At 42.5% G+C, this 27056-nt stretch overlaps 1 protein-coding gene across 6 annotated transcripts in view; it reads right to left on the reverse strand.

Annotated features, from left to right (window-relative positions):
• CCDC85A (coiled-coil domain containing 85A) overlaps nt 1–6478 on the reverse strand; it is a 104908-nt gene extending 98430 nt beyond the window's left edge. For 3 of the 6 annotated variants that reach the window (XM_068940396.1, XM_068940398.1, XM_068940397.1), the window contains exons 1-2: nt 5580–6477; nt 1894–2809 (exon numbers count right to left, since the gene is read on the reverse strand). In XM_068940396.1, the coding sequence (XP_068796497.1) occupies nt 1894–2809; nt 5580–5798 (1135 nt within the window). In that variant the 5' untranslated portion in view covers nt 5799–6477. Of the gene's footprint in view, nt 1–1893; nt 2810–5579 lie in introns of all 6 variants that reach the window. The other 3 variants (XM_068940395.1, XM_068940393.1, XM_068940394.1) reach the window with 2 other exon arrangements.
• Between the last annotated feature and the right edge of the window lie 20578 nt (nt 6479–27056).

The raw sequence follows: 27056 nt of genomic DNA on the forward strand, positions 1-27056 counted from the left end.
TTCCTCTGCAAAAGTGATTATGTAAAGGGCGGAACAGGCAATGCTCTGATTCAAGGCAATAAATAGACTCCCAAATCACTTGCTCCCCTCTCCATCTCCTTGCGATTTGAGTCACAGCTGTAGATATTTGAAGTGTCCTGCCCAAAGGGGCTCAGTCCTCTCAGGTTTAAAGTAATAACTGCTTCCATTCTACTGTTAACGTGGCCAAAAAGACCATTTGGATCGAAAAATACCAGAAAGCCCAGCGTATTTAGAGCAGAAAAATGGTATCCTTGAACAAGTTTGAAAAATACATACTTAAGACCTAAAAATCACTTTTCTACATAGTCAGTGAATACACTGATGAACACTGTGGGTAAAAGTAAGAAGTCTTTAGGAACTGAGTTTCCATACTACATGCTACTTACAAGTCAGTGTAGTTCACGCATTTTATTAGAACTGAACGGAAAAAGAAATATAGCATTTAAAGGAAGTTTTGAAAGGCCAACTTTTAAAACATGCATGTTGCACATCTTCATATAGGTTTCATACATTCATCTTACTAATTACCTGTTTTAAAGTTAATTTGAAGACTCTACACTTACCGTTTTGGGGGTTATCAGCCCTGTGATATATGCACATTTCACTGAAAGTAATCTGAACTTATACCTACAAAGCAAGTTATCTCAACTGAAGGCATTCTGCAAGTTATTCATCAAAGATAAATGGACTGATGTGAGACAGCAACATGATAAATGCTGAGGACAGCACCCGGCAGAAAGCTCCCTGTCTCCATCTCACAAGCAGTCCGTTCTGACGATGTCAAAAAGACTTCTCGCAGCTGCTTATAAAATGGGAACACATGAACTCCATCCAAGAAAATTTACTATGGCAAAATCCTCACTTTCTTCAGCGCTCTATTTCAAATCTACATACAAAGAACTGAGAAATGAGTTTGCAGCTATAAATAAGATGCTGATTTCTTTTATGAAAACGTCTTAGAGCACGTAGAAGAAAAAAGCACTAGACTATAGAAATTTTGCTAAGTCTATAAAAAGTTATTTCAACAACACAGAAAAATGTTTATTTGAATTTTGTTTTTAATCATTTAACTTGCTGTATTTCATTCATTTCAACAATATTGTCATAACCACTTGTCTCACAAAATACCAAGATACTGAAATTGTGCCCATTTAAAAAAAAAAAAAAAAGACAAAACAACAACAACAAAAGTTAATTGCAATCTGTGGAGATATCAGTTCCTTAAAGCTAAGTATGTTTATATGGTATCTTCACAAAGGGCAGCAAAAACAAGAACCCCTTAGGATCTTCCTTAGTTTTTAATTTGCTATAATTAAATATATGCAAACTCAAGGCTTTAAAAAGCTTCAGGAGCTATCAGACTCATTTATATTGAGCCTAGCTCTTCATCTGGCACCTTTTCCAGAGTTCATGGAAAAGCACAGAAGAAGCTTTCTAGCAATAAAGGAAGCTGTAAGATCTTCAAAGCTATAGACAGGCTAGCTTAAGAAGGTGGAGTGAAATTGGAGACATTCACCTCCGTTCTGTTGACTCAAATACAGACAGAGTAAGAAACATACATAACTCCTCCCTATCTGATACCTAATATAAACATAAATCTATTTAGGGACAGTTTACATCTACCAAAGGCCAAAGGTTGTTTCTTGATACCGTACACAAGCACTAAGATGCACTTTTTCCTCTACTTTTTTAATCCACCTAAAACCTGGCAGAAGGGCAACCAGGCATACTCTAAATGAGTTAATACTAACATCAGACTTGTTACTTTTCATTTCATATTAAATATTATTCTTTTTCCAGAAGTGTTTACATAGCACTGACACCACCTTAGTAATTTTCAAAAATGAGTTTTCACTAAACATATTGACCCACCATTCATTCCATTGTATATACTCCTGTGGTGAGGTGACAGGTCATCTGTTACTTGTCTCCTGAGAGTACCTTCTCTGCTGCTTCCACTGAGATGTTTGAAATGCTCTGGGCTCCCTCCAAAATGTTGTTTGAGATGCTCAGGGCTCGTACCCCTCACTTTGTGGAGATGTTCTGTGCTTCCGCTTGGTGTATGCTTTTGAAGATGATCCGGGCTGCCACTGCTGTGCTTTTGATGCTCAGGGCTACTACCAGGCCTGTGCTTTTGAAAGTGTTCAGGGCTACTACTCAAAGTGTGCTTTGGGAGAGTTTCTGGACTGCTACTGCTGTGCTTTTGTTGCTCAGGTGTTTTGACAATGGTTTTGTGATGTTCTGGACTTGGTCCTTTCAGGTGATGATCAGGACTGCCAGAACCCCTAGGCTTCTGGAGATGCTCTGGGCTGATACTCCTGTGTTTCTGATGCTCAGGGCTTCCTTCACCCCTATTTTTTTGAAGATGTTCTGGACTAGTGCTTGGATGATGTTTATGATGGTCTGGACTGTCTGTACTTCCAGTGCTAGAAGTACTACTCCCATCACCAACATCTCTTATGTATGTACTTGTTGCCGTTAACTGGCACAGGCTGATTTGGCTGTCAATAGAGCTCCGGCTGCCTGCTCCACCACTCTTCTCCTCATCCAGCAAGACACACAATTCTTTTAGTTCCAGATTTTCTTTAACCACTTCTTCTTGTCTCACTTCCAATTCTTTCAGCTTCTGTAAGTATAAGGCAACCTCTTTGTGCATAACGCTAGCACTGTACCTGCCCAGTCTCTGCCATTCACGGGATACCTTCTTGCCTTTCTGCCTATCATCATCCAGAAAGCAACAAAGGTCTCTCAGTTCTTGGTTATCTTCCTGCAGCTTCTGATTGATATCCTTTAAAAGAAAGATAAGCATGAGAGAAGAGTGTCTAAAAGAATGAACGTTATACCATTAGCATTATACAAGCCAGTGAACAGCGCTGCTATAAACCATCATCTAAGTGCTCAAGTGAGGCATAAATAATTTTGTGAGTAGATCTGGCATATTATAACTGCATCATGTTTCATACTAACAAAACATCTGTCCAGTACAAAACTGGATATGTAGAGCTAATTTGAAAAGGTTCAATGACTAATTTTTGATATGGTAAGAAAGTTTCAGATGTTTAATTAACGCTCAAAGAAAAAAAAACATAACCAAAAACCCAAAAGATTATACTCTCTCATGATGTTCTCACTCCCTCGGAAACATTCACTTGCAAAGTTATTGCTGACTAAAACCAGAAAGTACATCAGAAATGGTAATCTCACTCATATAATTATTAACAACATTTATATTCTCTATTCCCTAAAGCATATTCACATATAAAACAAACTTTTCAGAGATTTAAAATATTTGGGTTTTGTTTGATTTTGTTTCAGATTTGCATAAAAGAATCTTGTCTGTTCTCACTTAATCCAAATTGGTTCTGAAATAATCAGCTTTCATAGATTTTTCACTTCTAACGAAACAAAGTAGCACATGTTCCCAATGCCCTTCTCTAACTGAAGAACAGTCATGCTCTGAAGCAAAAACGTTCAGGCTATTGCTGTAGCAGAATAATACGGCAAAGAAAACATTGTCAGTATTTTGTCTTCCTAGTTTTACTGAACTGGCTTGTGACCTTTTCTATCTTTCTCTGGTCTAAGTATTCTTCCCTTATGTAGGATATTTCAAGTTTAGCCTTATGGAAAGATCATTTTAGCACAGTTTCTTCCAAAAAAAAGTGTTTGTCTGACCTTCCTCTCAAAATGTCTTTGAATTTGACCAGTTTCAACCCAAGTTTGAAAAAGAAGAAATCTCAATGAGGTCGCGAGGTAACCTGAAAAACCTATACAGAATAGGGATGCTTGAAATGACCCTACAGTGGAAAAAAGTTTGAGTGATGGCCCACAATTTATGAGTCAGAGTATCTCAGCAGGCAGCACCCATCCACTCAAACCAGGCACAGCTGTTCTTTGTTCCTCATGGACCTGTTCCTTCATATGGGACAAAGAAGCAAGCAAGTACCCAGATACCACTGAAATTCAATCGGGGCCCAGAGACCTTGTTCTCCCAAATTCCTCTTCAAAGTTTTAGCTGAGACATCTGAACAAAAGGTGGAAGTTAAACGTCACTTAGGAAGTTCAGAAATGAGAAAGGAATTTGTCACTCCTTCCTAAACATTCTGGTGTGCTTTGTTACTTAACTCATCTGGCAGATATATAAACCCTTATAGCGTCACAACACCTTTGAACATAATCAGGAGAACGATATTGCTGTTGTAATTTAGCTTGCATTTAAAACGTAAGCTCCATTTTTACTAATGGAATGGCGATGTAATGTAATATTCTTTTTACCCCCAGACACCTTATATTGTCTAAACGGAAAGGGGTTGGAGGAGGAAATTGCCATACACTGCATAACAGGAAAACTTGGATCATCCAAGACACTTTCTCAATATTTTAGTTGTCTAAAGCCATTCTGCAAGTCATGACCTCTCTTCTATTGTACCCTCACATAATAATTCAAAAGGCCACACTGCATCTGTGTCTCTCCCTCCCTCCATCCTCACCTCAACTAAGGAATTTTACAAAAAGGTGTCACGTCTCACAGCATCATGACAGATAATGCTTTGTACTCACGTCTACTTTAAAATAACGTTCTAGTTCTCCAACCCAGTTGTACATGCTACATCAGAGTAATTCTCTGGCAGTAGTCACACTATCTTCCCAATTCTCGGGAGCAGGGAAGGAAACACGAGGGACGATGCTTCCCACCCAGCAAGAGTTAAATTAAGAAGGGATAAATCATTACAGACTTGGTCTGCCTCTCAGTGTAGTCTAGAGGTAACCACTGAAAGTGATTTCATTAGAGATGCATCCTCGGCTGTCTTTTGCAGACAAATAAACTCGAGAACGATTCCGATCACTCCAAGGCAGAACCAAGGGTTTGCCACAGTCTGCCACACGCTGTGCTGCATCCCAAAAGTGACCAAGTCTCTCCAGCAGCCCACTAGAAGACCAGCTGTCAGACTAATAAATTGACTTTAAAAAAAAAAAAGTGACAGTAAACAGCATGAGCTAAAGAAAGCCTTTTGACTCTGTCCAGCTCTGCACACTATATTCTTTCACATGTATTTCACACGGAGACATTGAACCTTACTAGAAACCAATGAAGCCTACTGTGAAGGTGACAAGAATTAGATGTTTCCGTCAACCCAGAGCACTCCGGGACACATCACAGAAGAGCCCGTGAATCTCCTAACTGAGCATTTAATTTCTGAGCACTCAAAATTACTTAGTTTTTGAGCGGGCTCAAACCCTACTCCCCTTTCATGCCCCTCTGGGTAGGAGCTCCTGCCAGCACCTTCCCTGATGGGAGCTGGGCGAGGAGAAGCAACCGGGTGCCCGGTACCCGGGCCAAGCTGTCCGACTGCGGTCCCCGCACCGCGGCGAGGCGGCCGGTCCCCCGATCCCCCGGGCGGGCAGGGGCCCCCCGCGAGCCGCCGCCGGCCCTGCTCCCCGGGAGCACCCCGGCAGGAGCGGGCTGCCTCCCGCGCCCCCGCGACGCGGCGCGGACACGCGGGACAGACTGGCCCCGCCCGGGGCGCCGAGCGGGAAGGGCCCCGCCGCCCGCCCGCTACCTTCAAGCCGCGGATCTCGCCGAGGTGGAGCTGGAGGCGGCGGTTCACCTCGCGGATGAGGTTGCTGTGGTCCAGCATCGCGCTCATCTTCTCGGCCTCGGCCCGGCGGAGGCTGCGGATCAGCTCCTCCTTGCTCCACTTGAGCAGCTCCTCGTCGGACACCTTGGACAAGTCCTCGGCCGGCGCCGCCCCGCAACTTTCCGCCGCCACTTTCGACATGGTGGCGGCCAAAGGGCGACCGCGACCCCGAGCCCGAGCCCGGCGGGCTGCTCACGCCGCGGGGCGCCAGGCGGCCGCGCAGCCAGCCCCGGCAGCACCTCCCCAGCCAGGGGCCGCGGCCCTGCGGGCTGGGCGCTGCCCGCCGGACACCCACCCCCGCTCGCCGAGGGGCCGAGGGGCGAGCCCGAGCCCCGCGGGCGGCTCTTCCCGGGGGGGGGGGGGTGGAAGCAGCGCTCCGCCCGGCAAGTTCGTGCCTGCTGCGTCGGTACAGCACCGGGGGGTTACGACGGGAATCGCCTCTGGCCCCAGGCAGCGGATCCTGGAAAAAGAGAGGAAGAGGAGAAGGAAAGGGTGTGGAGGAAGCCAGGCTAGAGTCTGGGGAGCCAACTTCCCCCTTCCAAAAAACAAAAAAAGACCAAAAAACCCAGCTCTTTCAACAAGTCAACGGTAGCCGTGTGCGTCTCGTCCTCCCCGCTCCTCGGGAGCTGCTCATCCTTTGAAGCCGTGCTGCCTAATTAGGGCTGCCGTGGCCACCGATTTCTCCCCAGGTGGCAGGTGAAGCCATGCAAAAGACGAACGCAAAGTCCCGAGCCGAAGCCCCATCGCGGGCGGAAGCGGGAAGCCGCGCAGGGAGGCGGCAAGCGCTCCTTAAAAGCCGCCGCCGCCGCTGCCGCCTCCTGCTGCCAGCTTCGCGGCCCCTGCGCGCGGGCGGCGGCCGGCGCAGCCGCCCCGCGCCCTGGCACGTCCCCGCAGGGCGGCCGGGGCGGGGGGGGGGGGGGGTGGCTCGCAGCCGGCGCGGGCGGACGCTGCCCGCCGCCGAGGCGCTCCCGGCGCCACTGAGCGGGCGCGGGGCGGCGCGCGGCTTTTCAGCGGGGCGCGCGCCACGTGCGAGGGGGAGGGGGCAGCGGGCGCCGGCGGGCGCGCGGCTCGCGGGCGCCCCCTGCCGCCCGCCCGGCCGGGACAGCGCGGGCCCTGTAGACCCTGCGCTGCCCCCCACCGGGCGTGGGCACACCCGTTTGCTTTCCCTTACCCATCGCCGCTTCTTTCGTTCGCTTCCCAAAAGCTGCGGAGCAGCTTCACGGGAGCACATAAAAACGCCCAAATAAAGCTCAAAGGGGGAAGAGATTGACTATCGTCAGCACGCGCTGATGCTTACCTAGCTCAAAGCACACCTAAATAGAGCATCAAAGCTGTCCTAAGGCCTACATAAGCCTCACGTTTCCATCACATTAAGTGAGCAATTCTACATTTGGAAATAAACGTGCAAACACACTGAACTTCACAGAACTTCTGACACATTTGACAAGGTGGCTTGTGACTTCCATTCGGTCACCGAAAGCCAGCACTGCATCAGCTTTCACCTCACCTTTCATTTACAGTGGCAATATTTAAATTTTTAGGCCTAATTCTCATCAGATAGAACTAGACGCAGTTCCATATTCCAACTCTTTACTCAAGCTGAAGGTAGCATGCCATGAAATGCTCTCCCCACAGTCATTGAGATTGGGATATTCATATTTCTTTCCTGGAAATATTTAGCAACTGTGTTGCGGAAGGCTTACATTTTCCAATGTGCTTAGAGATACAAAGGCTCTATTTAAATCTGCCTTGCAGATGATTTGAGAATGAAACAATAATCCATTCATGTTGCTCACGAAGAAAGATGATGCAATATATTTCAATGACAGAAGCTGATGGACTGAAATTACTAGGTGAATAATCGATTGAGTACCTATTTTTAAATCACCTAGTTCCCCCAGAACAAGGCAGAGGAGGATGCCTTATCAACAGGCCCTTACCACCTTTAATTTTGCCATTTTATAATTACTTAGCATTAAAGATTTCTGATTCTTAGGAGTAAAGTTTAAAGTACTTAATATCTCCATTTCCCTCTTTGCAAATCACATCGGTAAATCATGAGGTTGTAGTGTGTCATATCATAAGCAGGGCTGGCTCTGGTAGAAGGCAGTTGCACCCGGAGATTGTGCCCCTCATGTCCCACCATCGTTGTCACAGCAGACTCCCTCACCGTTTTGCTGCCTCAGGCAACTCTCTGCTTTGCCTGGTAAGGCAAATCAGCTAATGCCATAGGAGCAGACTAACCTAGAATTATATTCTGCTCTTGGAACTATTTAAGAGTTGCCACAAGATCCATTAATTCAAATACTAGTCCTTCATTCTTATTTTTAATCGTCTCGTTGAACTAACAGCTACCACTTGATCACGATAAAAGTTTTACCACCTCTGTCTGTCTTGGGCTATATTGTGCATATTCACCATGCCAAAAAGCCCTACATGTTTTCCCTTCCCAAGTACCATTCAGAGATATTCCTTCAGCTGATCGGGTTTTTTTTTGTAGAGCTCCAGTTGTTCAGTGCCTGCAACTGGCAGATGCTCTGGCTCCATTCAGCTGGGTCCCAGGATGAGCCAGCAATGCCAGCTTCTGAAGCCAGCTTGCTTCTTCTCATAACCAGTGATTAAGATTACTTGGCAACCCCTATTCTAGCTATTTCCTTATCACAGACACTTGTCAACAAGTCCTGGCATGGGAATCACAGCTGAGCTGCTAACAAATGATGTCCAATACTCCTTAGGACATAGGAGAACAACCCACCACCCCTAAGACACAACAGTACCTGTTATGCATAGTTAAGCGCCAGCAGGTTGGGCATGTTTGCTGAGCTGTATTATGAACTCTCAAGTCCATCACAGTCAGCAAAAGTTTCAACAAAGTATGGAGATTCACGCTGATCAGGAAATAGGATTCCACAATAGCAAAATATTGCGTAAAATTGTTTCCCTGAAAACTCTCTCTTAAGCACTCTCTTAAATCCTCTGAAATTCTTCCACTGCAAGGAACAAAGGTTTACATAAAAGCATCTGACCAGCCATAGCAGAAATACAGTCAAAGATCATGAAAAGGAGCTGTCTTTTTTAAACCCAAATATATTCCATTTTAATGGATCTAAAAAAGAACAGCTTGGGGAAAAAGGCAGCAATAAATAAAGGCTTTTTTTTAATTCTTCTAATTCAGCAGTATATAGGTTGAAAAGTCCTATTATAGTAGATTTCTACAACTTCAAATATATTCTTTTCCGTGAAATAAACAGGTGACTGAAAAACAAGAATTTTAATCCAGAACTTTCAAGAAAGAGGATGTCCATTTGCCTCAACTCAACTTCAATGGCCTTTTTTGTAGCTTTTGCCTGTGGTGCCATTGAAAACATGCATCTGAGATGAACTGCCTAGGGAAACACTGTATTCTGTAGTGATATGAAACACCTCCTTATTTATGTTTTCAGGAGGTATAGCTTTACTGTATAGACACAAACAAAAAAGAAGAATTCATATGGTATGGCCATTAGAAATAGTTTAATAACGACAAACTTCAAAAGTTTGGGACAAATAATAGAGGAGATTCCTCTAACAATGGAACCAAAAAAGTATCCATTTAAAAATTTTACTTTCAGATAGTACACCTAATTGCTCTAGTGTTGAGTACTGTGTGCCAAATGCTAGCAGCAAGCGGATCTGCAGGCAGTTACAGATCCTTCATTGACTATGGTTTGCCAACCTGGTAACACTTTCATTGCTGTGTCCTGCTCCCCCCGGATATGCAGCTATTGCTGCTGGCAAATCATGTTGCAAGGCTTTAAGGGCTAGTACTAGCTTTATCATTGCTGCCTGTAGACTATTAGCACTTAAGTCTCTGATTGCTGGGTGGAGTTTCTAGGCATTACTATAATCAATAATAAACATATAATGATTTTAAAAATACTTCTGGCCATCTCCTATTAGGCACTAAAGTTGTTCAACAGATGGCTGCCAAAAATGCGTCACAGCAAATAAGTTCTTTTGTAGCAGTCATTTTACACAGAGATGGCTAAACTGTTTTTGTTCAGACTTTCCAAAAATACTTTGGAGCAGAGTTCAGTCTTGAAAAATGTCACCCCCAAACTGGAAAGTAGTGGAAAGAGCTTTAAAAATGAAAGTTCAAGTAACTTTAGTTATAGTTGTTTCTAGACATTCTACTTGGCATTTAGAAACAAATAATTCACCGGTACATAAGGTGAATAAATAGTTTTAATTTTTAAAATGCTACATGCCGCAACGTTTTTTATGCAAATAAATCATTCAGTGAATTATCAGGCAGTGCTTCCAAAATGCATTCTGCTTCCAACACTAACGTTTAGCTCCCATGAGCACTTTTACACAGTTAGAGACTCCGGGTCTTTGCATCATGCAGTTTCAGATCAATGTGAAATGTCACAGAACCAGAAAGTGTGTGGGAGAGGTGCATAATGGGAAACAGATTATTTTTAATTATGCCATTGATCTTTTTTCTCTGCAATCTTCAAGAAAAATAGAAAGATAAGTCCCATGAAAAGTATGTCACTCTTTAGAGAAGGAAAGCTGTATGGTGACTGAGCTAATCAGAATTCCAGCACCTTTTGTGTCACTCAACAGTACTTTTAGTCTCCATCCTACTCCTGTCATGTTATCATCCAATACCTCCACTCTCAAGTTAGGTGAGATTCCCCTTCAGGTCACTTTTACAGGTAGGACAGGACTTACCTATCTTTGAGACAATGATAACGGTGACTACAGACATGGAGTTTCTCTAAAGTGAGATATTAATAATTTAGACAGAAGCATTTGAAGAAGTATGGCTTAAAAACAACACGCTATAACCATATCTGGTTATGCATTAAATATAATAGCTCATTATTCCCTAGATTTGGGAAACGCAGTCTCTTCAGACACTTTCAGAGAACCTGCCCTTATTAGCATGCCTGCCCAAACAACTGCTCACATTCTCTCTCAAAGAATTTTTTTTCTTTTTACTTTTTTACTGTCTCCTTTAGATCTCTAAGTTTTCAGTCTGGTAAAACAAGCCTTGCAGCAAGTTGGACCTTTGAAGCTAACAGCAGGCTGCCACAGTCTTTTTGGCATCTTCTTTTCTAGGAAACCACCGTGCTACCTTTCTGTACTTTTCCTAATGAATTCAAGTATTAAAGGTTTCTAACAGACAGAATCACAGAATCATAGAATAGTTGAGGTTAGAAGGGACCTCTGGAGGTTGTCTAGTCCAGCCCTCAGAGAAAGGTCACTGACAACAGGCTGCCAAGGACCGTGCCCTGTTGCATTTTGAATATCTCCAAGAATGGAGACTCCACAACCTCTCTGGGCAACCTATTGCACCACCTATCCTCACAGTAAAGTGCTTTTGTTATGTTTAAGTAGAATTTCCTGCGTTTCAGTTTATGCCCATTGCTTCCTGTCCTGTCACTGGGCACCAGTGAGAAAAGCCTGGCTCTCTCTTCTTTACTTCCTCCCTTCAGATATTTGTACACAATGGCAAGACTCTCCCACCTCTGAGCCTTCTCCTCAGGCTAAACAGTCCCAGTTATCTCAACCCCTCCTCATATGAGAGGTGCTCCAGCCACTTAATCATCTTTAGTAGCCCTTTGCTGGACTTGCTCCAATTTGTCCATGCCTTTCTTGTATTAGGGAGCCCAAACCTAGACTCAGCACTTCAGGTGCGGTCTCACACCACTGCTAAGTAGAGGGGAAGGATCGTCCCTTGACCTAGGGGATCGTCCCCTACTGGTCCCTTGACCTGCTGGCAATGATCTTCCTAATGCAGCCCAGGAGGCTGTTGGCCGCCTTTGCCATGAAGACACATTGCTGGGCCGTGGTCAACTTGTTGTCCACCAGGACCCTCAGGTCCTTCTCGGCAAAGCTGCTTTCTAGTCTGTTGGTCCCCAGCCTGTTCTGATGCATGAAGTTGTTCCTGCCCAGCTGCAGGACTTGACATTTCCCTTTGTTGAACTTCATGAGGTTCTTCTCTGCCCATTTCTCCAGCCTGTTGTGGTCCCTCCGAGTAGCAGCACAACCATCTGGAGTATCAGCCACTCCTACCAGTTTTGTATCATGTGAAAATTTGCTGAGGATGCGCTCTGACTCATCATCTAGATCATTACTGAAGACATTAAACAGTATTGGCCTCAGTGTCAAACCCTGATAGACTTCACTGGCTTGTCTATGGGGATTTTGTGGGAGATAGAGTCAAAAGCCTTACTAACGTCATAATAAACAATTTCTATTGCTCTTCCCTCATCCACCGAGTCATTTCATTGTAGAAGGCTATCAGGTTGGTCAGGCATGATTTCCCCTCCGTAAATCCTTGCTGGCTACTCCTGATCACCTTTTTATCCTTCATATGTTTGGAAACTTTTTCCAGGATTATTTGCTCCATCATCTTCACAGGGATCGAGGTGATGCTCGCTGGCCCGTAGTTCCCCAGATTCTCCTTCCTGCCCTTCTTGCAGATAGGGGTGACATTTGCTTTCTTCCATTTCTCAAGAATGTCTCTTCTGCTGGCCATGATCCTTCAAAGGTGATGGGGAGTTGCCTCGCAATGAGGTTGGCCAGCTCCCTCAGCACTTGTGGATGCATCCCCTCAGGTCACACAGAATTGTTTGTTTAAGTGTTCCCTAACCTGATCCTCCTCCATCAAGGAGGATATCTGTGTTGTCTTTGTTATTCCAGACCTTCCTACTGGTCTCAAAGCCCTGGGACTCGATAAGGCAATTCTTATCAGTAAAGATCAAGGCAAAACCAACAGTGATCATCTTGGCCTTTTCTGTGTCCCTTGTCACCAGGTTCCCATTCCCATTCAGCAGTGGGCCCACATTTTCTTTCCCTAGTCTTCCTTTTGCTGCTGATATAGACATAGAAGCCCTTCTTGTTGCCCTTCACATCCCTTACCAGGCTCAACTCTGGATTGGCTTTGGCTGCCCTAACCCTATAGCTGCATGCTCAGATCTGTCTTTATATTCCTCCTGGATCAGCTGACCCTGCTTCCAATTCTTGAATGCTTCCTTGTTCCGTTTTTTTTTTCAGGACCTCCTTGTTCGTCCATGGAGGCTTCCTGCCACCTTTGCTTGACTTCCTGCACACTGCAATGGACCATTCCTGAGCTTGGCAGGGGTGATCCTTGAGAACCGATCAGCTCTCCTGGACCCCTCTTCTCTCCAGGATCGTCTCTCAGGGGATTCCTCCAAGCAGATCCCTGAACAGGTCAGAGTCTACTCTCCTGAGCATCCAGGCCTATGATCCGGCTATCTACCTTGTTTGTTCCTCTCAGGATCCTAAACTCTTGCTTGTACCCTGTTGTGATGTCTTTCCATCAGGTGTCAGGGTGGTTCAAGTCCCCCAAGTGGACCAGGGCCTGCAACCAGGAGGCTTCCTCTCATTGTCTGAAGAAGGCCTCATCTACTACTTCTTTCTGATCCAGCAGTCTGTAGCAGACAAGCACTGTAGCATTGCCCACAGTAGTCACCCCTCAAATCCTAGCGCATAAACTTTAAGCTCTCTCATCATCACTAGGCAGAGCTTCATGCCTTCCCACTGCTTTCTCATGTAAGGAGCGACTCACCCACCTCACTGTCCTGGATAGTCCTTCCCAAAGAGCCATGTATTTATCCGTGGCAGCGCTCCAGTCACGTGAGCTATCCCATCACATTTCTGTGATCCTGATGAGATCGTAGCCCTGCAACTGCACAGACCTCTGTTGTCTTATTTGTTCCCCATGCTGTACGAATTCATGTACAGGGAGGCACCTAGTCATGCTAATTTCCCAGAAAAAGTGTGAGGCCCTCTTCTGTAATGCTGCCCTCTCAGCATTTCTTTATGTGCGTACACTTGAAACGTGCCCCCTTCAACCCTGCTTGTCGTTTTTGAGGGCTCTCTAGTCCACGTTACCTTGCGTCTTTTGCTTACCAACCTGATCCACTACTTTCCCGCTTGTCCATGGGTCATCAGCACCCTCCCTTGTCATTCATAGTTTAAAGCTCTCCTCAACAGGTTGTTAGGAAAGATGCTTTTGCCCCACTTGGTCAGGCAGCTCCCATCTCTTCCTTGCAGGCCTCAACACTCAGAAAAGACCTCACGGTCATAAAACCTAACTCCCTGTCATCAACACCAGTTGCACAACTAGGATCCACAGGATCCATCCACTCTTCCTCAAGCCCTTCTCCCTCCCCGGCAAGACCAAGGAGAAAACCACCTGGGCCCCCAAGCCCTTGGCCCTCACCCCAAGAGCCATACACATTTAATATACCCCAGGTCTCCCCTGCCTGTTGGGTTGGTGCCCATGTGGAAGAGGTCCCAGAGGAGAACAGCTCAAAGGCTGGTCAAGCCTTGACAGTCTCTCCACAGTATCCCAGAACCAAACCCCTGGAAAGCAGCAGAACTCCCTAAACAGCAAGTCAGGTCAGCAGATGAGGGCCTCCATCCCCCACAGCGGGGAGTCTCCCACTACTATCACTCACTGCTTCTGCATGCCTCAGGCTCAGCCAGCTGGACATGTTGGACAGAGCTCCCAGCCACTCGTTTGCTACCATAGCAGTAAGCCCATTCTGTCATTGCAGATCTGCAAGGGGAGCAGGAGCTGCCCTGCTCTTTCCAGAAGTCACAAGCTTCCAGCCTTTGCCATCATAGAAGTCTCCATTTCCCAAGCCAATAAGCATAGACTCTGGCTGTTCCTCCTTCATTTCACTATACCAGTATAAATTAGACCAATGTATTCACACAATAATATTTTGCAGGATACTATAGAACAACTTTCCCTCACTGAGTCTACAGTGTTCGTTGAGTGTTAATACATATTTAAATTTAAAGATTGATACTAAGCAGTCAGTATGATATTTTTTTACTTCACTGCATCTCCACTATCTTCATGTAAAGGATATAACGGATAGCGCCATCTAGCTAAGACAGGCCTAAACCAAAATCCTTCATTACAGACACCTTGGTATTTTGAAACATTTAGAATAGGAATCCATGTCTTTCACACCTGACCTTAGGATAGGTAAGAGTAAACATCCAACTTTGCATAATCCCAATTTTTATTACATTCACAGTCCAATGTGAACCATATTCATAGTCTGTGGCTTAAATCCATTGCTTAGGCATGGTTTATTTAAACTATACCTCTTAATAAACCTGTAATAGGTACACTATGCCCACGAACCTTTCAGCTTTAAATGAGGTTAAAGACAGTATGCGTATGTGAAAGAGGAAGCGATTCAAACACCCATTCATTTTCCAAAGCTCTTGCACCCATGAGCCCTTAGAATTTCAGATGGCCTCTCACCGTTCTGTACTTTGACAGGGTTTCACTAGTGAACTACCTCTCCAGTGACGCTGGACACCATCCACAACCGCAAAGCAAAGCTGAGGCACCAGTAACATCTGCAGAAAGTGAAAAGCGAGCGGAAACGGCAGAAACTGCAGACCCCTAGTGGACAAGACTGGCTACATGAGAGCACACTGTGTGATTCTTAAACCCTCCTGTTCTGTTTCAGCTGTTTCAGCAGCCACTTGATGAGAAATAATTCCACAGATAAAATTTCCACTGCAAGTATGAGCATTAAAAAAAAAAAAAGGCAAAATGAAGTTTTGCCATCTCCGAAATATTTCGAGAGAAAACGGTTCATGTATTCCCAACTAAGAGAAAAACTTAAAAAAAAAAATCTTTAAAAATGTTTTCAGATTTACTATCTAGAGGGGAAAGAAAAGCTCAGTGTGTTAAGTCATGGTTTTTTTTTTTTTGGACGTCAGAAAGTTTTAACTTTAAACTCTTCAGTTAGTCATCTGTCATAAATAGCTTTTATTTATTCTGTAGAGGGGAGAGGGAGAGGCAGGGGGTGCAAAATAAAACCATTCACTTTTTCGTCTTGAAATTGTTCAAAAAATTACCATTTTTTAAAAAATAAAGGATTTCTTAAAAGAACAAAGTTTGAACCTCCTCCCACATACACATTTCTCATGATCTAGCTATCATGCAACTGTGTGGTGAGTTGGTGCAGCTCAATGAGTCAATGACAAAAAATCAGCCACTAAAAGGATAGATATTCACTGATCTGGCTCACCGTGCAGTCTCCCAGTATGTATATCTGATGCAAGGGAGGTGGAGGGATCACACCACCTTAGGGATGGAGGCGGAACAAAGCCATCCCTATCCTTGGCAGCCTGTGTTTGGAACAGATGAAACATATCATGACATTGAACCCTCAGAACACTCACTAAAGACATCCTAGATGAAAGGAGTGGAGAATAATTATCATTTCCTGTTTGAACTTGCATGCTGACTGTGGCTCAGCCGGATGTGGAGATTTGACCTGAAAGGTCTTAGGTGAGCACTTTGCTTTTTCTTTAAATTGGAAAACTGATTGGGGACTTTTGTGACCCTCCTCTAGGACAAACCTGGAATCCCCCGGTCCTGGAATACTCATAGGAGGTGCCAGAAAAGCAGGAAAGTTACTATCACTCAAACTGACTCAAAAGCTGTTTTTGAAAGTCTTGGCCTGTACTCCTAAGCCTGTTTGTTCATTACAATGAGGAACATGTAAATCAATATACTTTATAATCTGCTCAGGGTTAAACAAGGGGGTTAGATGACTGAGCCTTAGAAGCAAAAAGAAATATAGAAACAGGCACCTATCCAACTCAGCAGAAAATGTACCCGAAACAATCACTTGAAGGCATCCAAAGATGTTAGAATAAAATTGTTAATTATGGCATTTTTATAAGGCAGATTTTTATCATGAAGTGCTTGGCAACTTTTTCACACAGCCAACAGTTTGTTCCATTTGGGATCCAAAATAGACACATATCCAGAGCATCTGTGGATTTGTTTTAATTGTACTTCTGTTCATCATCTGGGTAACACTGGACTTCGTTTTATGTTCATATTTGCCTTGCAAGTTAGTCAGGGGCCAGATGCTTCTTTCCATTACTATTCATGGAAAGAAAGTCGATGACTACGTGGTGGGAAGTGAGGAGAGGTGCATGCCCTACAGCGTAATCCTTTCCTTCATCCAATCCTGTAAAAGTGACAAATACTGGCACAGTACATAAGGGGATGATGATGGAGATCATCTGTCATCCTCCTCCTCCAAAACACCAGTATGAACATAACTGTAGTTAAGCATCCCTTTCTATCTTTACAACATACCTGTTAGGCACAAGCATTAGAGACCACTTCAGGTAGGATAAATCCTTGGAAAAAAGGGGCTTTGGAATTCAAGCAAGACCATGTCAGAAGCACAGACGCTGCTGTCTAGAAGGAATAATCCCATGCCCTGAGACACTCTGAATACTCTACATGGACTTTAGTGTCCCCCCCTCCCCCCCCCCCGCCATGTCTTTTTTCAAGTTTAAATTCTGCTATCTTGAATAAAAATTTATACAAATTAACTGGAGAGGTGGGTTCTTTGACGACTATACAAAACACGGTAGTCACAGCCTTAGGCTGTGTTGCATGCTTAAGGTGGAACTAAAGTAGGCAGCTTAATATAGACATTACCTTCACATCAGTTAAAAATGACATAGGTGTGGAAGGAAGCAGTCTGCTATCACTTGCGCATGCCTATTTGTGCAGATACCAATTAGTTATCAATTCTGATAATGCCATTCAGGATGGAATGAAGAGTGCTGCTCATTTAGTTACCATTAGTATTATTGATTTATTTGTACTGCATTAGTGTCTGACACTGCTAGCCATGGAGCATGACCCTGTTGTGCTGAAGCCATAGAACCATAACATGAAAATACTGTCCTTAAAATAGTACATAAAAAGACAGTACACACAGAATTTACAGGCTAAGCCTTAGACATGGGTTCTTCAAAGTTCAGGGGAAAGAACAAAACCAGTTAAATAAGACTGTCCCATTTAATATATAGCCATTTTTCACTGTAAAGCTACATACACATTAAACTAATGAAGGAACAAACCACATAAGAAAAGTAGGAAATGTCAGACAGTAAAATATGTCTTTGGATGAAAGAAAAAGGTAAGGTTTACAATGAGACAAGAATAAAAATGGATGTTAAGAGACAAAGAAGTTTTTTAAAGCCTGTATTAGTGAGGATTATGTCAAATAGCTATAAACCCAGTATTGTAACCTGAAAAGATTATAAAGGTCATGATGGCTGAAATGAAACAACATCCTGAAAATGCCTGTGCAGGTGATTTTTGGGAAAATATATCAGAACTGTGGTGAACATAAGGCATTGAGCTGCAATTGGGGAAAACTGTGGAAGTATTTAAGTCCTCAAAGCAAAATGGCTGGTCCTTCTGCAAATAAAGTTCAACCCAGACAGTCACCAGAAGATCTGATGATGTTAAATGCTTGGGAGAAGAATGGCCTGCTGTCCTAAATGGCAGCAATAGCCTAATGGAGTTGAGACCACAGGATGCGCAGTGATTACACAGGAGAAAAAAATACCGTCTTCAAAAACGGTGTGTTCTAATGTAAGTTCATTCATTTTCTGGTTGAAGTGATTGCTTAGCTCATGCAGTGACGCCAGAGATGGCTTTTCAACAACATTATGCATTGGCCTGGACTTTCCTATCAACATTTGTGCTGCTTGCAGTAGGTAAAATTACATAAAACATTTTGAAAATGTAACATCACTGAAATGGGCAGAGAATGGCCCATGAATCCTATGATTGTGGATCCATCTGTTTAGACATGGCTGCTAACCTCACTTTTGCTCTAGGTTCTGTTCTGTTTCTATGCATGTGCTCAGATAAGAGGTTTCCAACTGTATTGCCAGGTCAGCAAATGGTAATCAACTTAATATTTACCATCGTGTCATGCAATAATACTTTCAAGTTGTTTATTGTCTTGGTGCCACCGAAATACACAAACTTATATCAGTGCAGGCAATACCATGCCTGGAGGAAAGCTAAATGTTAATTGGAAAGGCAGGTCACAAGGCTATTGAATGAATAGATCCACATAGATTACCTTCCTCTGCACCTTTCTTCATGAACAAACTCTTTAGTTATTCTGCTGATTCCTCTCAGCAGGACAAATCCATTAAATATTTAATTAAGCTGCATTCAATATCTTAGGTAAGTGGACTATTCTAACAAGCGCCAGCCTAACATTGTACACCGTATCATAACATTCTGCGCAACACAGTGTTGCAATAATATGCATGTTATCAGGTTTCGTTCTATTCGCTTCTTAACAATAAAAGCAAAAAAGAAAAAAAGATTTCTAATCTAAATGTACTCTTTTCAATTATTATTATCTAATCAACTTGAGAGGAGGAGACGCAGGAATTCTTGAAACTGCTGTTGCGCTAATAGGTGCCCTAATAGGCTCCTTTTTTTAATGGAGCACATAGACACTCAGTGGATGGAGATAACATATCTAATCATTGTGTACAGCTTGCAGAGTCACAGGCATGAGAGACCAGGTGGAAAGTTTAAACTGAATGGAATAGAGGCAAAACTGAGCAAGGGACAACTCGGAAGAGCTCTCAAGAAATAGTATTTAACCTAAGTATATGACAAGCCGCTACTTCAGAATTGCCAGCAAAACATTGCCATCCTCAGTCAATTCCCAGCAATTAGGAATGAGACACATGGTAACTTGTGGAATATACAGGGAAGAGAAAGAAAAGCGAATCAAACTGCTGCGCATTTTGTCACGACTGACGTATGACAGTTGCCAAGGGCAAGTGCTTCTAAAGATAAAACGAAAGGTTGCAGTACAAACAATTGCTTCTGACAAGGAAATATTAGAAGCCAAAGAAAAATATGTTCTTCAGGGGACCACTATTGTCTCTATTTGTTACACTAGATAAATAATGCACACAAAGCAAGATCACCACATAGGGAATTTCTTGCAACTGCAGCATCATGTGAAATAGAAGTGGATCTAATCCAGAAATCTAATCTTCCAGGCTGACATAACAAACATTCATCAAATATCTAAATATAAGATTTTAACCTCCTAATATCTGAAACCAGAGACAATTGGGTTCAGTTCTACAAAGTCTGAAGAACTGAAGGTAAGAGGCCATTACATAAGACCTGAGAAGTGACTCTTGAAAAGCTATGATTAAAAAGAACAAACCTCAATAATTTTTTATCGGTCCTCAAACACTGTGGAAGCAGACAGCTGTTAGATGTCTTAGGACTTTGTCCCAAAACTCACTGGCTTCAATAGGCAACTTTCCATTATTTAAAAAGAGCACTGGATAATTACTGCTCAATTACTTACCTGACAGCTTTATTCCTGATCTCTTACTAGAAGTGGGCTACCATTTGCACACAGAAAATGATAGAAAGAAGTAGAAGAGAGATATAGCTAAACAAAAATAGAAAAATACAAAAATTGAAATGACCTATTTTTCTTCCTCTCATCAATTGGCATCCTGTACAGTTGCAGTACGCCAAACGTTAAAAACTTCCTTATATTACCAAAAAACCAAAGCTGTTAAAAGAGATTTTTGCAAGTCACCCATGCACTAGAAAACTCCAACTGATTTAACTTGGATAAATGTAGTTTATAATAAGAGCAAACGTACTCCTTTTGCCACTATAATGCTTTTCTGTGGAATTTTAAAGCAGGGAGTCTTATCAACACTAAAAAAAAATATTATAAAAATGCACGAAATAGAGTCCAATGGCAAGCACACATGGGAAGGTTTGCCAGCTGTCCAATTATTGTCTTGGAAATAAAACAGATTCTGGAACTACACCATCCACAAATTTATACAAACCCAGAAAGTCCCCGGTCTTGGTTTGGGCCAAACTGGAAGGCAAATCTTCCCAGACAATCTCCCAAGAGGATCAGATGTTGAAGCTCACCTCAGAAACAGGTACTTCAGGGGAGAAGAAAAAAAAAGGCTGAATAGAAATGGTTATTTCTATACATTCTTCTGAACCACAGACAAGAATAAAGGACAAGTTGGGCAAGTCTCCTCACTACTGAAGACATGAAGATAAAAAAGTGCAAGCACAACTAGATACTATTAGTTTAAAGCCAACACCCCTTCTTGAAAGGGTGAGAGAAACATGCTGACCCCACAGGGAAATTAAGAATCTCCCCATCTTTGTGTCCATCTTCTTGTTTCTAGTCTTCTAGGGCCATAAATCAGAGCTTAGCACTGTAACATATCGTTCTGTAGAAAAACTGTCACTAGGCCAGGCTGAATGTGTCCTATCCTGGTCTTAGACAAGATAGGGAGGCCATCAGATGCACCCATTTACGTGGGACACATATGAAGATTTATCAATTAAGCCATATAGATAACAAGTCAGTCTTATTTGTATGTATGGACATGGCAGCTGTTCACTTTACTGGGATTCCAAGGATAGCAATTGGTCCCAAATCATATTTTCTAAGTTTATATTTTAATTGGATTATTGAGATGTAAGAGAACTAATCAAAACTAGCGCATAATGATAGCAACAATAATACAGAGTAATTTATAGCACTTTATTTTCAAAGCATTTTTCAGGCATTAACTAATTAATGGATAAAATGAGCTTAAAAATGCATGATCATAGCATACAATTAGAATTAACATTTTAATTACTCTTCTTCTCTGACTTCTGTATTTACAAAATGCTACTTATTTCTTTGCACGTGTGTGCAATAATTAAAAAGGATTGTGTATAACCTCATACAAAATAATTACAGAGTTTTTTAACAACCCTATAAGTTCAATAGGAAACCGTACACCTGCTCTTTAATTCTCTCTTAAATTTTGACTTTTCAGGTAACTTCCAAAGACCCTTATTAACTTAATCTCTGCTTCATTTTCTTAGACTTTGCACATGCATAGGGGATTCTGTGCAGCAATTTCAATCCTAGAGCAAATAGGCTGTATTAAAAACAAAGCAAAGCTCCTCAGGAAAAGCTATAGGAGCTCTTGTTAGACTGGAACCGAAGCGCTCACATGCAGACAAAATAATCAGATTTGGGAAATTCCAAGGGCCAAATCCCCATCACTTCTTCCCATGTGGCTATTACTCTGATCTCTCTAAACTCTTAGAGTGATTGCACCTTTCACTGAGTTACCTCAAAAATCATCATTTCTGGTACCACTAGTGCTAAAGCCCCAGCAGGGCAGGGCTCGCCATAGGGTAACTGCCTTTGGATCTACTCCTCAGGCAGTTTTTCATCCTGAGCCTTCTATTGCAACTTCTAAGCTCCATAGCAGCTTAAATATAACACAAGTACATCTGCACATAAGCCAAACATGAAAGTCTTCTGTTAGGAGGAATGGAGGCTTTAAGAAGCAGCAAAACAAAGACATATTTTGGTAAGTCATCTCTCCCTGCTGCCAATTTCAATCTTACATTTTAAAATTACTTCCTTTCAATGTCTATTGTTTTGTGCCTAACTGATTGACCTTTTGGAGAAGGGAAAAGTTCCTTCTAGGTTTGCAGGCCACTGGTCTGCAGGAATGTTGGACTGAATGCCTGGATAGCTCAGTTTTGTTAGATTTTCCAGTAGCTTTCAAAGATTTTCAGATACTAAAAAAAAGCAAGCACAAAAGCCATAACAACCCATAGACACTAGCTGTCATACATAGCTCGCAATAAAAAGAAATCTCCTTCAGCTGACAGGGTAAATACATTTGCTTTTTTTCCACAAGGACAATTTGCAGCAGAGTGCCTCACTGGAATGAAACTTTGCCTGCTGATACTTTCCTACCATATCCATCTGCAGAGATTTTAGGTTTGTCTTCCTGCTGTTTTGCACACCTGTTTAACAAAAATTAGTTCATATTGCAGCATTTTCCCCACTACAGGCGTAGGCTGGAACTCTCTGTGCGTTGCTGTTTTTTCTTTCTTTCTGGATGAATGCAAACTGCCTAGCTAGAGTTTCCTGTAAGAATCTTTTTTTTCCCCACACATCCTTATGTAATTGTTGAGCATTACATTTCAACCTGTGAGTGTGCAGAGACAAAAGCATCTATGCAGCCTGATACAGTTACTTCATTCAAATGACTTTTCTTCTCATGTCTTAACCCTTTATCTAACTGTAGAAGCTTCTTTGCAGCCGGTATCCATTCCATAGTCTTTTTTGCGCTAGTTACATTTTTCCAGTTAATGACATCAATAGCACACTTACCATATTTTCCCTATTACATAAATAAATATAAATCTAATGCCTCAAGCATATCGGTTTAGGTGACGAAGAAAGGGGAGCACACTAATGAAAACCAACAGACATTTAATAAGCAAGTCGTGCCGAATGAAGCTCTTACTAATAATTTAATCAATTAGACTTTTCCACCTGAATTACTAAAATACCCACAAACTTCTAACATGAATGTCTAGTACTGATTTTAATCTTGCTCATTATATTCTTTGCTTCTCACTAATATTCAGAAATATTCATTCTGTAAACATTCATTCCTGTGTTTTTTTTTTTTAAATCCTTTGAAGTGGAATATTTCTTTAATTTACAGAGACTATTACAGATGAGATCCACATAGCGATACTTCATTACATTGTATTTTCAGACATGGAGAATATCTGTATCACTATGAAGACAACTTTTGATCAAAATGCAACTGATCCCTTTATGAAGGCATTTCTACACATAGTGTGGAAAAAAGAATTGTGTTTCCTCATTGTTTACAACGTTTGCTGGATCCTGGATTAAAATTCTCATTGGTAAGTCTCACTGACAGGACAGTCCATTTAGCCATACTCCTAAACTCTTATCAGTGCATGTGAGGAAGATTTTATAATAAAAGTAGAAATAGAGAAGCAAAGGGGGATAAGAGAGAATCTATTGCCATTATTTATAATTCACCATGGAGGGACTATTAATTTTTTTAAATACATGATTAAAAATGCTAGCACTGAGACAAAATTTGGAAAGATGAAATATTTGCCTGTTACAGTGTAGAAACAGTTTTAATGATTAAATTTTCCAGGCAAAGGTGAAGTGGAAGGATTGAGGCCGTTGCAGTCTAATGCGGAACCCAATCCTAGGGATCGATGCAAATCCAGCCCTGTGTACAGAGACCACTGTTTTTACTATCTGATGGTTGCTCAGATAGTGAGGTAGGTAATGATGGAAAATCATCCAATTCTTAAAGCACAGGGAACCAATCATATCAGAAGACAAATGAAATTTGTCACTTTTATCAGTAGGCTGGGGAGCAATTTTGGAGAATAAATGAGCAGTGGAGAAGAAAGATGCTCTGAGACTGAGAGAGAGATGGCCTTTAGACAAGATTCAGGCACTGGCCCAGAGCATAAGGAAATTTCCATTGCTGTTAGCAGTACCATATGCCATCTGGATTAATAAAGACTTTCCAAAGCCATCTTCTTCTCATTGCCTTTCAGAAGTGCTATACTTAAAAGGAGTAAAAACTTGCAGACTGCAGGAAATGCAAAGCATTTCTCTTTTATAAAAATGTTCTGAACGTAAGAGGTATCATATGGAGAAGTATTTCATAAGAAATTACAGCTTCACAGCTACTCCACTTTGCTTTTCCATTTACCATTTCTACCCATTCGCTCTCCCACCCACCTATCCGCAATATTATTAATGCTTTTGAAAGAGCATAAGGTCTTCATAATAAAAAACATTTCTGTCCATTGTCTAGAGAATAATACAGTTCATTCAGTTTGCTCCTTTGGAGAAAAAATATTTTGGTCTGCTGTAACTAGATGCTCTTTCTCGGGGCAATATATTGCACCAATTTTCTTTCAGATTTATAAAGGTTGGAACAAAACAGTTCTGCCTAGAGACAGTGATTTTCACTATGGTGATACTCACCCACAGATGGTGTCAGGTGCGCTGTTCCTCATGACATTACACATTGTCATACATATAACAATTGGTACAGGATGACAATGAGATACATTTTTAACCCTAAAAGCTAATTCTATTCTTTTCCCCTCATTAGTGAGCAAAAAGGCAAACACGTTCAGGCTGTCTTTGTACCCAAAACTTACTTCAAGGACGCACTTTGCTGCCATTTAGTGTTTACTTTTGGGAAGTTCTTCATTAGCTGGAAATCTGATGACTGCTCTAAATGATATATTTGTAAAACAGGCTAAATAAGAGTTTGCCTATGCTAAGATAAAGGCCAGACTATGAAGCTGGGAGTCAGTTGCGGAGCCCAGGATTTCAGCTGACAGTGCTCTACACTAACAGCTACAAACTTAATGTTATGGAAAAAACTGCAGGAGCATCTCAAGCAGGCCAAAACATTTTGGCAGGAAGTGGGAGAGGCAGTCCCTGAGGCAGCCAGTGTTCAGGCAATTCAATGCTCCCTAAAGAGGAACCAATGCTTTGATGCCCACATGGTGGAAAATCGACGGCCAGTGCTCAATGTGGAGCATTGGTACAGAGTGCTAATGTCAGACTATAAAATTGGCAGCCACCTTCAGCATTACGTAAAGGTAGTAAATAATTGTCAAGGTTGAACAGTTCTATGTTACCACACTTTGTAGTAATCCAGACTAGGAGGAGGAAGGCAGGGATAACTACGGCAAGGACTGCATCAGAGAGAGATGTTTGCAAAACCCTGCCCTGAAGCTGACAGTAGGTACTTTGAGGGTAACGCTGCCCACCCAGAATTTGGGCCTATTAATATAATAATAAAAAGAACACTAAAAAGAAAAGAATTATAGAATGTTGCAACCCCTTCGACAACAGGAGCAGATATGATTCCCTGTAGTACATCAAGTGTTTTTCGGTACTATAGCCCTAATCTCCAAACTGAATTTGTATCACCATGCTTTGCTAGGGGTACCCTCTCTTAATAATCTTACAAACACAGGGAAATGAAAAAACTTCAGCTTGCGTGTGGCAAGGACCTTTGGCTGAAAACGAGTTGTCTGCTGGATAGGATATGGTACAGTTGTTCCCAACACCCTCATACACACTGATCGAGGCAGCCTAACAACGTATTGGGAAACAATAGAGATCTATCTTGTGAGAGTCCTCAAGGAACATTTAGCAAGTAGGACACAGTCCTCTTAACATCACTTCAAAGAAAATGAAAAAAATAATTGCATAGCAGCCCCATCTGCCTGTGAGAGGTACCGCATGAGAAGCAGAAAGATTAAAACAATTGAAAAATAGAGTGAGTTCAGGCGGCCTAGTGAACTTAATAGAGGACTTGTTACTCAGTGAACATACCTTTTTGAAAAAGTGCTTATTCCCTGAAATTTTCAAAAATAAATCATATTAGCACTGAAATTGCAGAAATCAGAAATTAAAAAAAAGTAAATAAAATGTAATTGTGCCATTGAGCCAAAAGCTACATTCTTCTCTGGCTTTTATCTACTTAAGTCAAATTCAGCCTAAATAAGACTTCCTCTATACCTAGTTTTGACTAGAAACGTTGACCCAGACTCGTTTTACTTAATTTTTGGCTACCTACCTGAGCTAGCATGCAGCCTGTCACCCTATGTGCTCAATGGGGAGAGGGAGAGGGAGAGAGTTTCTTACAGAAGATTGCTCAGCTTTTAGGAGAGCCCTTTGGAAGTGTCCCCAGCACACCCTGGGACAGCAAGGACATGGGGTACCTGATTCAAGCTGCCTGTGCCCACAGGATCAGGTGGTGCCCACAGGTTAGGTGGAGTGAGTCCAGGCTTTTCTTTCCAGGTTAGGAAAAGTACATTCCCACTGGAAAGAGTTCAAAAAGTACAACTTCCGGCACCATAGATATGAGACAAACACCTTGAGTGCTGAAAGGTCTTCCCTCTATGAGAAAATCTGGGATAACATTGAAGTAAGAAAGCAAGCTCCCTGAAAATAAATCACTGCCTGCATGAACTCAATTAAAGGTAACGGAAGATGAGTGGACAGCACACCTGAGAGACATTCTCTACAGAACACAGAGAGGACACCAGACAGCTAAAATTTTCATTCAGGGCCTAAAGTTTAGCTCTCTCTTTAAGAAACTTAAAATACACGCAGGGACAAATGTGCCTGCTATATAATACAGACAGCATCAGTCAGATCACCCAAAGTATCATAAACCTGTCCTAACTAGCAACCTTGACTGAAAAGTGCTCACATTTGCTCCTCCTTTAATCCCTACATCCTCATCACTAACATTCATATATATGTGTCATAAAATGATGGTGGAGGTTGTGGGTAGCTCTGAATCTTGCAAATCACTGCCCAGTCATGCAAAGGAGCACAGGACTGCCAGCAAACGCCTCCACTCTCAGGGAAGCCGGGGCCAGAAAACGCACTTCCTCTTGCATCCAGCCTGATGCGGCCTCTCCCATCACTCTTAAGATCAAAGCCTAGATGTGAGTATTTAATGCGTGCAATTTACAGTGACTTCACCTGCTGGAAATGAGGTGATTCCTCACTCAACCTGCGCCACACCGTAAATCCGGCAGCAGCGGCACGCCTGGCGCCGCGCTCCGCCGGCAGGTGGCGCCCGCACGCAGCC

This window comes from Struthio camelus, chromosome 3 (genome assembly GCF_040807025.1).
Source record: "Struthio camelus isolate bStrCam1 chromosome 3, bStrCam1.hap1, whole genome shotgun sequence".
Lineage (NCBI taxonomy): Eukaryota > Metazoa > Chordata > Aves > Struthioniformes > Struthionidae > Struthio > Struthio camelus.